General features: G+C 31.1%; 1 protein-coding gene across 1 annotated transcript in view; it reads left to right on the forward strand.

Annotated features, from left to right (window-relative positions):
- The first annotated feature begins 612 nt into the window (after positions 1 to 612).
- The window catches only part of LOC145292925 (cyclic nucleotide-gated channel alpha-3-like), a 485,528-nt gene continuing 470,858 nt past the window's right edge, over positions 613 to 15,282 (forward strand). Inside the window, exon 1 of the mRNA XM_080139093.1 lies at positions 613 to 849. Within this exon, the coding sequence (XP_079995219.1) occupies positions 631 to 849 (219 nt within the window). The 5' untranslated portion in view covers positions 613 to 630. The remainder of the gene's footprint in view (positions 850 to 15,282) is intronic.

Below are 15,282 nucleotides of genomic sequence, written 5' to 3' on the forward strand. Positions count from 1 at the left end.
TTTCTCAACTCGTTCATGTCTTACAACACATGGTGTAATACTAGTTTGAATTCGAAATAGTAATATTCGCGGGTTGCGCATTAATTTTCCCTACATGATATATATATATAGTTGAAATATACGAAGATCCTGGTTTAGAATGCAATAGTATTCCAAATAACCCATGTATTACTCCCATTCACATTTAAATGAATCAGATATGTAGATTGAAATTATGAATTGATTTTATGAAGTTGACTTCATTTTTTGGTACTTATACACTTTGTAAGCTACGTCTTAACTCCCTTTTCGCCAGCATCTCCTATTAGACTTTCATTTTATTTGCTCTACCTGATATTTCATTATCATTCCTCTTATATAGTGTCACGACGTTTTGATTCTGACACTGTTTTGTTTTCACTCGGAATCTTTCCGATGTTAACGTAAATAGCCGAGCCATACAGACTGAAATTCGACTTTCGCATATCTGCAATAGTATAGATGGGTAGTTTTGCTCATATGTCCGAAGGATAATTTCCGTTTTGATTCTTTTTATGTTGATTAAGCTAAATAAATATGCGCATATACTATCTATGTATAAAGTCTTCTCATCTCTCGTGTTTTTTATATTGCAGGAAGTCGCTCCGATGAATGCAAATGGCTTCGACTAGCAGATCGGATGAACGGCTCACGGGGAAGCCTCCGTCAGACGACGAGCTCGAAGTCATCGAAAATGGTGGATTGAGCTCACAGACTTCAATCCGGACGGACGATGATACCAACTCGGAGATCGTTCGGATTGAAGACAAAACGAGTCAGGATGAGACCTACCAGGTGACAGCTTTTGGGCGCATTGTTAAAACGCTCCAGGTAAGCATAATAAAAAAACCCAATAATTTTCTCTCTTGCCAAAAATTATACTGGCTAGCATAAGTGCAGTGCGGTACTTCATGAAAAGTAACTAGTATGCTAATTTGGATTGGTACCTTGAAACGTTTAGTAAATGATCTTTATAAAAGATTATATTATGTTTTAATGCGGTTACTCGTGAACAGTTATATAATTTGTTGAATAAAGCTAAGAAAGGACAAATGAGAATTTAGAGTAAATGATCTATTAACTATAAAATTGATTCTGATTTTTGGATTATTTTTGCATGTTAAGACATTTAAACACATTCTATTCTATGGTAGACTTATTGCTGTTTCATGTTTCATTATTTTAATGTTGAGGAGGGTCTGTTATTCAGACGATTAAGTCTAATTTTACTACCTTGCTTCTCAGACTTACGTTAAGTTATACACATTAGTTAAGAATTTTAAAGTTAGAATCGCCGGAAATCTCTGGCGCAGCTTATAGTAAATGTGCAAGCATAATTAATCCTCTAACCAAAATGTTATTGTTTTCGTTTTCTTATTTCTGTTTTGTTTCTGGGGTTTTACACAAAATCGCTAAACATTTCGAATCTCATATTTCTTGGAAGTAGTAGCTTTAGCTGCGGATGTCAATCATCACATTCACTCGACGTTTATTAGGCAATATTAAGTAAACATCTTCTTGAATGATATATGATGAAAAAAAACTTGATATTAAGTGTTATGCCCACTTTCGAATAACACAAAACGATAGCTATGTATGGTCTACCAGTAGTAGACATCATCCATTCCGGATAGGATATCGTTTTTGAAGTCTTTGTTCGAGACACTGACTTCTCAGGAGGTAGAACATCATGAGTAAATCTGAATTATGTGGTTATATGTAAAACATGAGAAAGTCATCCTTGACATAAAATAAGTTTATTTTCATTGACTATATTGCCATTCTATTTACATTAAATCAATTGAATAAAATAGATCATGCTTACTTTTTAGATAAATTAGCACGATGGCATTCGTTTAAATAACACTTTTCTTTATTTGTTTATTTTGGGGGTTCTATTTCACTTCTTCCTCATCGCTGTAATCTTTGATGTGTTCAACCCTCTCTCAACGTTAAATTTATTTTATATCGAGTAATTACCATCCATTTCCATGATTCCATATTCCGCAAACCGATAACATTAAAAAAGGAGAGACTTGCTCAAAATAGGGGGCATTCATAGACTTATGGTGTACTTTTAATTCCATTACACCGATGGTTTGACCCTTAGAATATCCGAACATAAATGTCATGGATTACTGTGTTTAGAGTTTGTTTTTCATAAGAAACACAGAAACGTTTACTGACATAGAGGTCATTTCTGATTTTAAAATTTGCTTGGCAAGTGTTTTGAACAATACACCAGCAGTTCCTGTTCAACACTCTATGCGAGCCTCGATTTTAAGCGCGCCAACAAGATTTTTATCATCTGTTAGTTTATTATAAATTATACGTTGAAAAATTTATTCGTGATCAAAACTATTTAACTGTTTTATACACTGTTCGATTTCCTATGAACTTCACTATATTTTCACCAACTAAGGACACTAAATCATTTCAGATATACTACGCAATCGCAGAGTGACATTCAAATCTCTTAAACTATAAACTTTTTTACAAAATGAATAAGTTTTAATACACGTCATTTTTTTGTTGACGAGTACAGTTTACGTATTTTCATATTAACATCCTCAACATAAAATCTGCGTTTGGTTGATCACGCATCCTTGCTGAAAAAATGAAAAAAAAAAATAGCTTACATCATTTTTAGATTAGTTGTTAATACAGAAAAAAACCCTCTGTGATTGAAATAGTAACTCCCGCTTTGGGATGGAATAAACTATCAGTTCACAACGAGTGTACGGTAGTCAATGGAACAATATTTTAGTAATCGTTAGAGGAAATTTGATAAATTATATTAATTCAATTGAATGACGGCTCATCAAAAATTTGTTTACGTTGAACTTGAATAACGAATATGTTCAAGTCAGCTAGAAAGCAGGCGTGCAGTTAAGGAAAAATCTTTGCTCGTGGTATCAATGTTTATGTTTAGGCAAGCTGGGGGAAAATTATTGAGAGTTGTTTCAGAAAGAAGAGTGTTTTCATGAGATTTGGGAAAGGGAGGACAACAGATTGGAGTTCAGTCGAACATTTGTTGTAAAATAATAAGAGAGAAGTATTACGAATTGATGTACTGTACTTAGATCTCGAGTATATAGGTTTAACTATATACTTCACGGGTACACATTTTAGTACAAAATTATTTAAAATGATTAAATGTTGTATGAGTGCATTATTTGGAAAACTCTCCCTATTTGAGATTTTGTTTTTATAACTTTTTGGCAAATATAATATCCGGCCTTCTTCACCTGGTTATTTTTGAAGTCGGGAATTTTTACTAAAACTTTAAAATATGTTTCAAGACTTTCACGAAAGCATGCCTTTAATCTTATTATCATGATCTAGCATCGGGTAGAAACCGGGTAGAAATCTTAATCAATTTGCAATTATCGTTTAAGTATCGCCCAAACTGAGGATAAACCCTTTTATCTACAGAAGGGTGTGACTTTGAACTTAAATTTACTTAATGACTAATACGTGGGATGACAGATCTCTTAGAAAGCATTCCATTTCCGTTATAATGTAAAAGCTTCCGTGTAAGACGTTGCACTAATTCTCCAGTCCATTAAGATACATATAGATAAATGCCTATGTTTTATCGAGAAAAATGCTGTAAGCATAAGACGGACGCGGCTTCTTAAATAACAAAACTGATCGATCCCCATCTTACAATTCAATAACATGATTGATCTTTATTCTAACAAAAATCAATACATTGTCTAAAATTGCAACAATTTTTCTTCGGCACTTCTTAAAATAGTTCGATTTAATTCATAAAAAAACGTATGCATAATCTTTAAAACTTCCAAAAACACTTAAAATTATAAAATGTGTTGTTTTCCAGTGACAAAGGGCAATTTATTTATATATTAATACTGTAGTTCCTTTAACGTATTACGTACGTGTGTGACAGTTTTCAGATCATATATTATTCGATCAGGAAATCTTATTAATGAAACAGCAAGATAAAATGGTATAACCTGCTACTAACATAAACTTTGTATATAGATACGCTGATTTAATGTTCGTAGGAGTTTATCATGTATATTCTCTTTTTTAATAAAGATCATTTCCAAATCACAAAAGACCCAATATAAAAATAATTATAAAATGATTTTGATTTTAGGTTGTACGTGAAACTTAAATAACCCATTATTGGTCTTTTGGCTATGTTCTAAAAGTAGTATCGTTTCTGTATAAAGATAATATAATAATAACGTGGAGTTTCCGTCCACACAGACGTCCATGAAAAGGGATATATGTCACAGAGTGTTATAAAGATATTAGAGATAAACGGTAAAAACTATATATACTGTGACACTATATTAACCGGATGACTTAGATAAATACGTCAAGAGTTTTAACAAAAAAGGCTACAATAATATCGCAAGGTCTCCATTCCCGCTGATTGTCCAGCAGCAATATATTACATCTGGAAGATATCACCTTTGGATTTCCCCAGGCACCACTAGTTTACATTAATCTTGTAATTATCAGCTGTTCTTCTGTTTCAATGAAACTAACAAGAGCGATTTTTATTTTCTGAGATAATGCTGAGTGATAGAGAATAGATAATATGGCCGCAATTCATTTGAATTCAAGAAAAATATTTTTAATTAACTATATTCTTTAGTTTTTCACCAGCCTTTTCTTTCAACATTGTTTTGGACTGGTTGTATATATTTTTTCATGTATTTTCTGTAAATTTTATGGGAATCAGTTTCTTAGAAGAATTTATATACACTGAAAACCCAGTTTATGACAAACAGCAATATGTTTAGTTTCTATGTATTATCACTTGTCATATCCTGAGAAAATTTGCAGCGTTTATTTACTTATTTAAAATAGTTTAGATTTAAGAAGAAGATCGATTTAATAAATACAGTTATAATATCTAATCACATAATGCATTATTATTTCATATTACAGAGAAACTGAAATTAAATTTTAAAAATAGTTTTTTTTATTTATTTACAAGGGGTTAAAACAAACAAACGTTAGTTTTACGTTGATAAATTAGAAAATGTTATGGAATCGCAAATTATGTGAACGAAACATGCTTTGTATCAAATATTAAAAATTATTCGTGTGGCTATCTCTTTCTTATAAAAATGTAAGGCAAAATAGGAACGTTGTTAAATAGTTGCAACAAACCTTACGAATACAGTAAGCTGTACTTACTTTAAATAAACTAACTGAGATAATCAAAAGTCCGTTATTTTTTTTTTGTATTAATGTAATTTTAATATTAACATATACTTTCGCTTTGCAAGAGAAACCCAAATGTTTCAATATCTGTTCATGATAGCTAGAGGAAGGTTAAACCCTTTATTGGTTCTTCTTTTTTTAGAAAATTAACTGAATTCATAAAACGTATATATTTACTATTATATAAATGTAATTTATGTGTGCAGGAGTTCTTTTCTTATAGATTCCGAAACAGCTGAGCCTATCTTTTGAAAAATTCACACGACCATAATATATATTTCTGTCAGTGTTCTTAGATATGTCTTTTTACAGACATTAATTTTAAAAGTATCTTAAATCGAAAAAATCCCATCGTATAAGTAGTATTTCTTACTGTTATACTAGCCTTCCTTGAACAGAGGAATTTAAACCGATTAGCACTATAAATAGCGCTAGTAATTCCAACACCGGTGAGAGAGATGCGACTGTACTTCAACTGCGAACCGAGTGACCAGCAGTTAAACACGCTTTCCTATCTTTGTACATTATTGTAAATACTCTTGTCCCTTAACCGAACCTCAACTTGATTATTCTAATTTTCACTGTTGTTCTACGACACAACAGATTAACGACAAGGAATCAAAACGACCGTCATTGCAGAGAATCACCATAAGTGATTGGAATAAAGATTCGTAAAATGTTTACGCCAGAAATCCTTCGTCATTTCAACAGATATTTGCATACGCAAGGATTAATAGCGAATTAATTACTACAATAGTAGTTTGACGACGAGGGAAAACTTGCTACCGAAATCTACAGCGAAAAACACGCGAATGTTGTCAATCATTTAATAATTGAACACACGTGCGAAGTTTTTTAGAAACTGAAAATTGTTCATTTTTTTTTTCACCAGAAGCCATATTTCCTACATTAAGAATTTTCTTCTGCAAAGCTAAATGTCCAAAACCAACTAACAAACACCGGGCAGTTTATCTTCATTTAGATAACATCTGGGATTTGAAAAAAACACACTTGACTTTGTCAAGAGATAAAGAGACAGACTGTGAACAATAATTATTCGCGTACGTCATTTGTGCTTATCAAACATATAAAGAATTAAGTCATTTTTTGTAAAAGGCAAATAGCGTTAAAAATAAATAAAATAAAAGTTTCCTATACGAATTCGTCCGATATTTGAAGCGACGGATTTTTTTGCTAGGTAAAAATGCGTGCAAATAAAAAAAATGTTAAACAAATGTTATTTCGCTAGATTTTTTCTAGTAAGAGTAGAAATATCCGGATTCAAAAGCAGCCTACAGAAAATGGACTATGATGTATTAAAGTATGACAGGTTATGAAAAGGAAGGGTTGTAAAGAGATAGCTTCGTATTTGGGGGTATCAAAATCAAATCAAAATATGATGAGAGTAAAAATAAAATAGGTAAACCCCATAATTTTATACCATACTTGTTCACACTGAAACACTTATCACAATATTATGTGGATCTATATTAAACATCCTTGTTAAACTTTGTGACATATTTCCATTCCATGGAGGTCAGGCGCGAACGAACAACCCCATAATTTTATCATACAATATTTCTTCAAACTGAAACATAATTATCAAAGTATACTTACGCAGATAGATATGGAAATTCTTTATTAAAGTGTGTGCCTATTTCCATTCTATGGAGGCCAGGCGTGAATGCAGACCCCACAATTTTATTATACTCTCTCTATTTAATTTAAAACATACTTATCAAAGTATTCTTATGTACATATATATATATATATATATATATATATATATATATATATATATATATATATATATATATATATATATATATATAAACACTTATAAACGTCTTTTTTAATTTTTACATTTTTTGTTTCCATACTTTGTGGACCAGGCGCGAACGCAGACCCCACAATTTTAATGTACCACCGTTCTGCCAGGTCAAACATACCCATTCCTGTGTCCCGATACATCTTCTATCATTATATGTAATCAATTTTTTAAAATAGTCAGCCATATAGGAGTCTGTTCGTGACCAGACACACACACACACACTCACACACATACCCACACAGACATTCAGCTTTATATTATATATATATATATATATATATATATATATATATATATATATATATATATAAGAGATAGCGAGGATAAGAGATAGAAAGGAAGGAAAATTATAGACCGGCTAAAATTCCTGATGAACCACTCAGAGAACTGTAATTCAATCATTGTACAAAATAGCTGAAAAAATGTAAACACACTTTAATGTTTTTATCATCTAACACGAGTAAATATAAATAAAATAAATAAATATAAATGTAAAAAATGAGCATCGAGATGATTTTAGTTATTAAAGTGTCTGTTCAAGGTACCAAGAAAAAATATCGAGTCACTATCAAAGATTTCCGAAGCACTTAACATTTTAGAATAACCTTCTCTTTTTCAGCATATTTTTTTGGTGCAAGCACATTTATAAAATATAAGCATAACCATTGTCGCCTTGTATCTTGCTTGCGACAGGCACAATCACATTGACACGTCAGTTCTCGCCATATAATTGACGTTAAGAAACGAAAACCCTGACTATTAGGAGGTGTGTTTAGGAAGGATATGTGCTGTATGTACTGTGCTGTAGAAATTTCTATTGGTATTAAGGGGGTGGGATGCAGCCCGGAATCATGATGGATAGCAACGAGAACCTGCTGTCTTTACTTTTCCCTAAAAAAATTACTACGGCTTCATAATTTAGAGAGCCGTGGTCGCCGACGCTGCTAAAACAGCGTGACCGGTGATGATTATGATTATCTTAGAATGTTCTTTGCTTATAAGATTGTAAACAGCCTCGGTATATTCTGAGATTGGCTCCGAATTATCAATCAATAATCGGATCTGACTCCGTTAGGACGTAATTTCTGTTGGTGCTTATTGCATACAAAAATTGGAAATGGTAAAGCTTTGAGAATTTTACAATGTTCACATTAAATAATATTTCAAGGAAACTTACGGAAATACTGACTTTCATTGTTTTAGTCTAAGATTTCTCTGAGGAAGTGTTTGATTTATCAGTTACCATGGTCGATGTTTGCACTTAAGTTAACGTTAAATGAGGTCAGTACTTATTCCTGTGTGTAAATCTGTCTTAAATGTGCGACCTTTATGGTTTGTCATTTCGATCTGATCTATTTCATACACGCACTCTAGATTTGTAACTTCATAGTTTCAAAATTCAGAAAAAAATCATTAAACCGCAGCACACTTTGAATGCATTGATTATTATAAATGCTTCTTAATGTCCTTCTGCTTCTTCTTCATCGATTGTAATTACGCTTCGTGCTGCTCTCTTTTACTGTCTCCGTTTGTATCTGTATCGTTTTCAGCACTAAGGGATTTCTGGACTTATTCTATGTAATATTATATGCACATTTGTTTGCACATGATTTAGATTTTTACGGGGTTTGTACCATTAAATATATGCTTAGTGTTTTACTTTTGTTTTGATAGGAGATAATATTTTTCGTGTCGTTTTTATTGTATTTTGTTTGAAATTAATGTTACTTAATAAACTCATCATCAAGAAATTAAGGTACTAAACGAGTATTGCATTACATTCTTTCTCATAGAATAAATCCTATGCCAAATGTTCTAAAATATATTTGGTAGAGTCGTATGCTGTAATCCGTATAAATAGTTTTAATAATTAGAAGTCAACATATATATATATATATAAATATATACATGTATGTATATATGTATATATATATGCATATAAATATATATATTCTCATAATTTAGTAATTTATAATTTATGACGTGAAACGGTTAAATTTCAAATCTAGAATTTGTATTATATTCAATACAAAAGAATACATTTCAATAAGTATATCTCCTTAACCTATAGGTTTTTGATGTGTACTCATGTGCTATTAGGAGAAAATATTAGCTAATGCTATAATGGTTTATACCTAATTTGCTGAATAAAATAATGAAGAAAATCATAACGAAAGCTTTCTCAGTTTTTAAATCGTAGAGTAAGGGAATCTATATAATGGTTCAAAATGAAAAGAATATTGAATTTCATATCCAATCACTAGATCTCCATACCAGTAGATCTATTGCGTTACATTATTCTGATTTATATATATATATATATATATATATATATATATATATATATATATATATATATATATATATATATTTATATATATATATGCATATGTATATATACATATATATACGTACATATATATGTATATATATATGGACTTCTAATTATTTAAATTGTTCTCATAATATATATATGTGTGTGTGTGTGTGTATGTGTGTGTGTGTTCGTGTGTTACAAAGGGGTTTTCTCATATACTTTAATAATACTTCATATATCTCTTATTCCAGTGATTAAAAACATTTAAAATGTGTTTTTTAATAATTTAATTGATTGAAATTTGTAATGAAGCGGATACGTAATTCATTTTCATCACCGATTTATCGCATTCTATATATGGGTTCTTACGTATAATAGTAAGCCAATCACTTTCTAATTGTTTAATGTATCTGAATCACAAAAAAGAAATATATAAAGCCACGTCTTTCTAAAAGCGTTCTTAAAAAAAATAAGTACCTAACACAGAGAAAACCTAGAAACATAAGAGCAAAGGAAGAAGAACCGTGACGTTTATATGATGCCCTCATATATAAATGTCTAAAATTGTTATATAATTATGTTTTTACACCACAAACATGCGTAGATCAATCATTTCTTAAGCCTCTACAGTTTGATTGATTCTTGCTGCTCGAGCCGATATGATGTAAACAGGTAATTGGCAATGAAGAGTGTGCAAAACTGATAACCACTTTTTATGCAATTGGAAAGTATAACTTAAAAATCAGTACTTATTATAACATGTCGGTTCATTTCATAAACAACTAAACAGATGAGATAACAATAAGTTTTACACGTAAAAATTAATAATCTATACAGGTCTTATCAAATAAAAAAAATCGCATTGTTTTTCGTTATTCAAGAACAATTTATTGTTCCTCATTTTTAATCTGTGATTGAATTCAAATTAAATTAACATTTTCGTGTTTCTCACCCAAATAGAAAACTGTACACTAGCATATATACATAGTATTTTAACTATTGTTTTCTTTATATGAAATGCCATATTTTCACGTGTTTCTGCGATCTTCAGGCGGTATGATGCATGAATTTCAAATAAAATTCGCGTTTCATTTAACCCTTTTGTCTTTTATGCCGTTTACTAATTTCGAGGGGGTATATTCCTCTTCAGGACATCGTATTAGTTTAATTCGCCATTCCCCTCATAAACTAATTAATCGTCGTCGTGTAATAAATATTATTCTTAGTTTATTTAATCTTTAAATCTTATTGTCGTGTTGTACATTTTATAATATATAGTTTGCTAAAGCGGCATACTTTTATATTTCTCTATCCAAATTGTGATTTAACAACATATAAATCACGCATATGCAAATTTGATTTACGTTTGACATTGTGTAATTAATTCATAGTGGAATTAAGAACTAGACTCGTAGACTTGACTTTAAATAGATCAGTACGTGAACAAGTTAAACCGTTGTAAATATATATTAAGAAAACTTATAAGTACTCATTATCTTAATCATTAAAATAAATAAATACGAAGTTAAGTCCCATTGCCTGCTGTAACAGAAAAGTAAAACCTGGTTATTTTAAGTTGTCCAAATTACCTAATAAGAACATACTATATTTAGATATAGTTTATATACACAACGTTTTGTAGAAATGGAACAATTACAATTATTTTTAATTATGTAAATAGATCTATTATTCTAAAGATTAAATTTTAACATTTATAATTTATAAACAATTTCGGAAATATATTTGTAATATTCCTTACTTACATTTCTTTCTAACTGACTTGAATAGTTCATGCAAAATGAGTTATTATAATATTGCGTTGTATTACCACCCTCCTTATTTCATAAATCTTTCAGCTTTTTTTTTTTCACATTTTTATTTTGGAATGTTTTCCTCCATCAATGCTCGTTCTCATTCCCATTTTTTTTTGTTTTATACAACTCTCTACTTAATCGATTAACGGCTCATCGATTCGCGAACTTTTTTATCGACAATTCTGTGTTCGTCAACTTAAGATGAAGACGTCTTTCACTTTTTTTCTCTTTTAAAAGTTTCATATTTTAACGATGTAATTTAACATCTTTAACGACAAATGTTATTTTCAAAGGTTATGAAATGTCATTGGTTTATTTTTTTAATAAAAATCACACTCACATTATTCTAGACGGAAGGGAAATTACGTCAGAGACATATCACGTGTTTGATAAAATAAAATATTTCCTCACATTTCGCATATTATATATCTGTTATAGGGACATACCATTTCGCACACAGGAACATAAACACAGACGCGCACCCGCATATATATATATATATATATATATATATATATATATACATATATATATATATATATATATATATATATATATAACTACTTCGTTCACTCATATAAATTTATATACGAAAGTATAAATTTACGCGTAAACTTTTAAGTATTTACTTCAGCAGTGCTCAATACGTATGTAAAGCTAGGTAGTAAGTTATAAAATATATATGGCGATTAAGCTACACAGAATATTCCGCGTTTCATCCACGCTAGGATTCCTCAGGCTGAGACATCCTAGCGGGGATGAAACGCAGAATATTCTGTGTAGCTTAATCGCCATATATACTTTATAACTTACTATATATATATATATATATATATATATATATATATATATATATATATATATGAGTGTGTGTGCGTGCGTGTGTGTATGTGTGTGTGCGCGCACGTTAGTGTGTGTGCATGTGTGTGTATATATATATATATATATATATAGTCCTCCATATGCAGTACAGTTCCGCTGTATCACAGCTTATCAGTGCGGCTAGACAGGTAACTACCTCAAGCTAGGATCGAAATCCAACCGCCAGTGTATGCATTGTCTTGTGGCAGTCATCTTCACCGACAGGGATTATCAGTAACAGACAAAGGGTTGTTGGATCTACACAAAGCGATCAGAATAATAATCCGTGGGGATTTACGAACAATTTTATTTTTGTGACGGAAACTCATACATCGAAATCGACGGGACGGGAGGGTATATATATATATATATATATATATATATATATATATATATATATATATATATATAATGACGGCTAGCAGAAAATGCACACAGTACAAAGCAGAGTTACGTTTACATCACATTTTTACATCAGAGTTACCTTCTCCTAGATGCATATCCTAATAAAGATTAGGGGTGCATTTCTCCCAGTTAATCAATTCACCTCCAGACACAAACCTGGACATTTCTACGACTCGTAACGTTACACACGGCACCTAGCCTTCAAAAATGATGATCACCCTTCTGATACTAGCCAGGCTCAACGTTGCTTAACTTCGATAATCTGGCGGAAACTGGTGTGTAATCCTGATTGTACCTATATACATGCATATATATATATATATATATATATATATATTTATATATATATATGTGTGTGTGTGTGTGTGTGTGTGGGTGTGTGTAAGTACAGTCATATCCTGCTATGGTGTGCAGACCGTTTCAATCATATTTGATTTAATCAGCCAAAAAAATGTTTTGACAAACTTCTGGGTTTGACCTTTACTCCTGATCTTAAATGGAACACGTACATCAGGTCTGTTACCGAGGTCGCCGGGAGTATGGTGGTATCCTTCTACCGCTCCAGAAGATATCTCACTACTGATGCAATTTTTTATCTGTACAAAAGCCAAGCACGTTCAAGGATAGAGTACTGCTGCCACATCTGGACAGGAGCCGCTTAAAACAACCTATCCTGTCTTGACAGAGTACAAAATAGACTTCGTGGCTTAGTGGGGGGGTCCCTTTTCTCTTCCCTGCAGCCTCTCTCCCACTGAAAAGACGTTGTTGGCCTGTCTTTGTTTTATTGTTATTTTCATGGCAGGTGCTCGTCTGAGCTCCAATCTCCGGTTCCCCTCGCCAATTTCACGGAAAAAAACCGTCTGGCTGACGCGACTATCATTAATGTCCCACACCCTTTATCTGTGTCATAATCCAAGCGTAGATTCCATGAGCAGAACTTCTTTCTTAGAAGTGCAGGCTGTGGAACTCTCTTCCGTCTGCCTGTTTCCCACCTGACTACAACTTGGATTTCTTCAAGTTTAACATAAACAAATTCCTGACAGACCGCCAACTTAAGTAAGACACTTTATCAAATTTCCAATACTAATGATTACTACGATACTATCCCATTGATTACTGTACACGCAATATTCTTTATCCGCGAGTGGTTTCCGGGCCTTGATAAGTTGTAGTCTCCATGTAAAAAATAAAAATACAAAATTTAAAAAGATTCAGACCTTTTCAAATTTTAAGGAGAGAACTATTACCATGAGTGGCAATAATGAAAATTAAAGTTCTTATGGGTTTCAATTAATTACAAAATCAAGTTTCTGTTAAAAGAAAGAGGAAGTGTTAAAAGAAGGAGAAAGGGTTAAAAAGGTTGGTTAAGGGAAAAGATTAACGAAAGTGGTAGGAAAGAGGGGCTAATATAATATGAGAAGATGTGAAAACAGTGTGGGAAAATTGTTACAGACAAGGGTAGGAAATATTCAATTCAGGTCATTTACAAGTGTTTCAACTACAGAAAAAAAGTTTAACTAAATTGGGATATCTAGTCTGTCAATAAAAGATGCGACGCCTTCTGTTCAATTTTTTATTTATTTATTTTTATTTTTTATTATTTTTATTTGTATTTATTGTTTTGAAATTAACGTTGAACTTATTTGTATTTGTATCGGATTGGATATTTATAATTTAATTTATAGTTAATAAGTGGGAATATTTAGTCTTATTCAAGAGTAGTTATACTCGCTTTTATTTTGTTTCCTTATAAATATATATAAATATATATATGTATATATATATATATAAATAGAATTGTAGAAGGCAGTGCAATGCAGAGGTAACAGAAAGACACAAGCTGAAGCAGGTGAACCTCTCTCTTTCCGTTACCTCTGCATTGTACCACCTTCTACAATTCTATTTAGCTACATACTATAGAATGCTTCAAGTAAACTACATCCGCCTCTTATATATATGTACATATATATATGTACATATATATATATACGCATACAAATACGCATGTATACAGATATATCCGCATAGACACACCCAGATAATTCAATGTACATAAATATATTGTGTTTAACATTGCTATAGATATAAATGTATTTGTGGGGTTTTCAATATTTATTTAGTTTTCATAATATTTAGACGTAATGATAAAGTTTTGTTATATAATGATGTTAATCTAAATCATTTCTGGAAGGATTTTCTAAAAACTTTTAAAATTCACCTACGATTACTTGTAATATCCGCAGTTTAACAATCTTTTCAAAAATTATATGATGTATTGTTTAGGAACTTAATTAAAACATTTTTTTAAAGCGTTATTTAGTTTCTTAATATTGAATGTATGTTAGGAGGTATGTAATTAAAATTATAATATAAGGGTTCTTTAGTTAACGATAAATACAAATATATGGTAAGGACTGGGGCAGTGAAATTATTTAAACCTCTATGCAAAGTACGGATCAAGGGTGTTCTTGTGATATATGGTAAACTAGGTATACTCATTAAAACTTGGCAGTTTAGGCTTAGTAAATTGTAAGTGGTACATTGAAAATAATGGGATACCTAATTTATCGGTGTAATAGGTATATTGTTCACACATATGCATATATACACGTAGAATACACATAGGAACATACATAGAAACAAAGACACCGCATCGATACTATATATATATATATATATATATATATATATATATATATATATATATATATATAAATGCAGGTCAAATAAATATGTATGCACGCATATGTGTGCATCCCTACACACAATTGACCATTATATCATCATCATCATGCAGTCCGTCAATCTTGACAATGACTAGTTGGGGT

Source organism: Euprymna scolopes, chromosome 14 (assembly GCF_053919585.1).
Source record: "Euprymna scolopes isolate OS-2025 chromosome 14, ASM5391958v1, whole genome shotgun sequence".
Classification (NCBI taxonomy): domain Eukaryota; kingdom Metazoa; phylum Mollusca; class Cephalopoda; order Sepiida; family Sepiolidae; genus Euprymna; species Euprymna scolopes.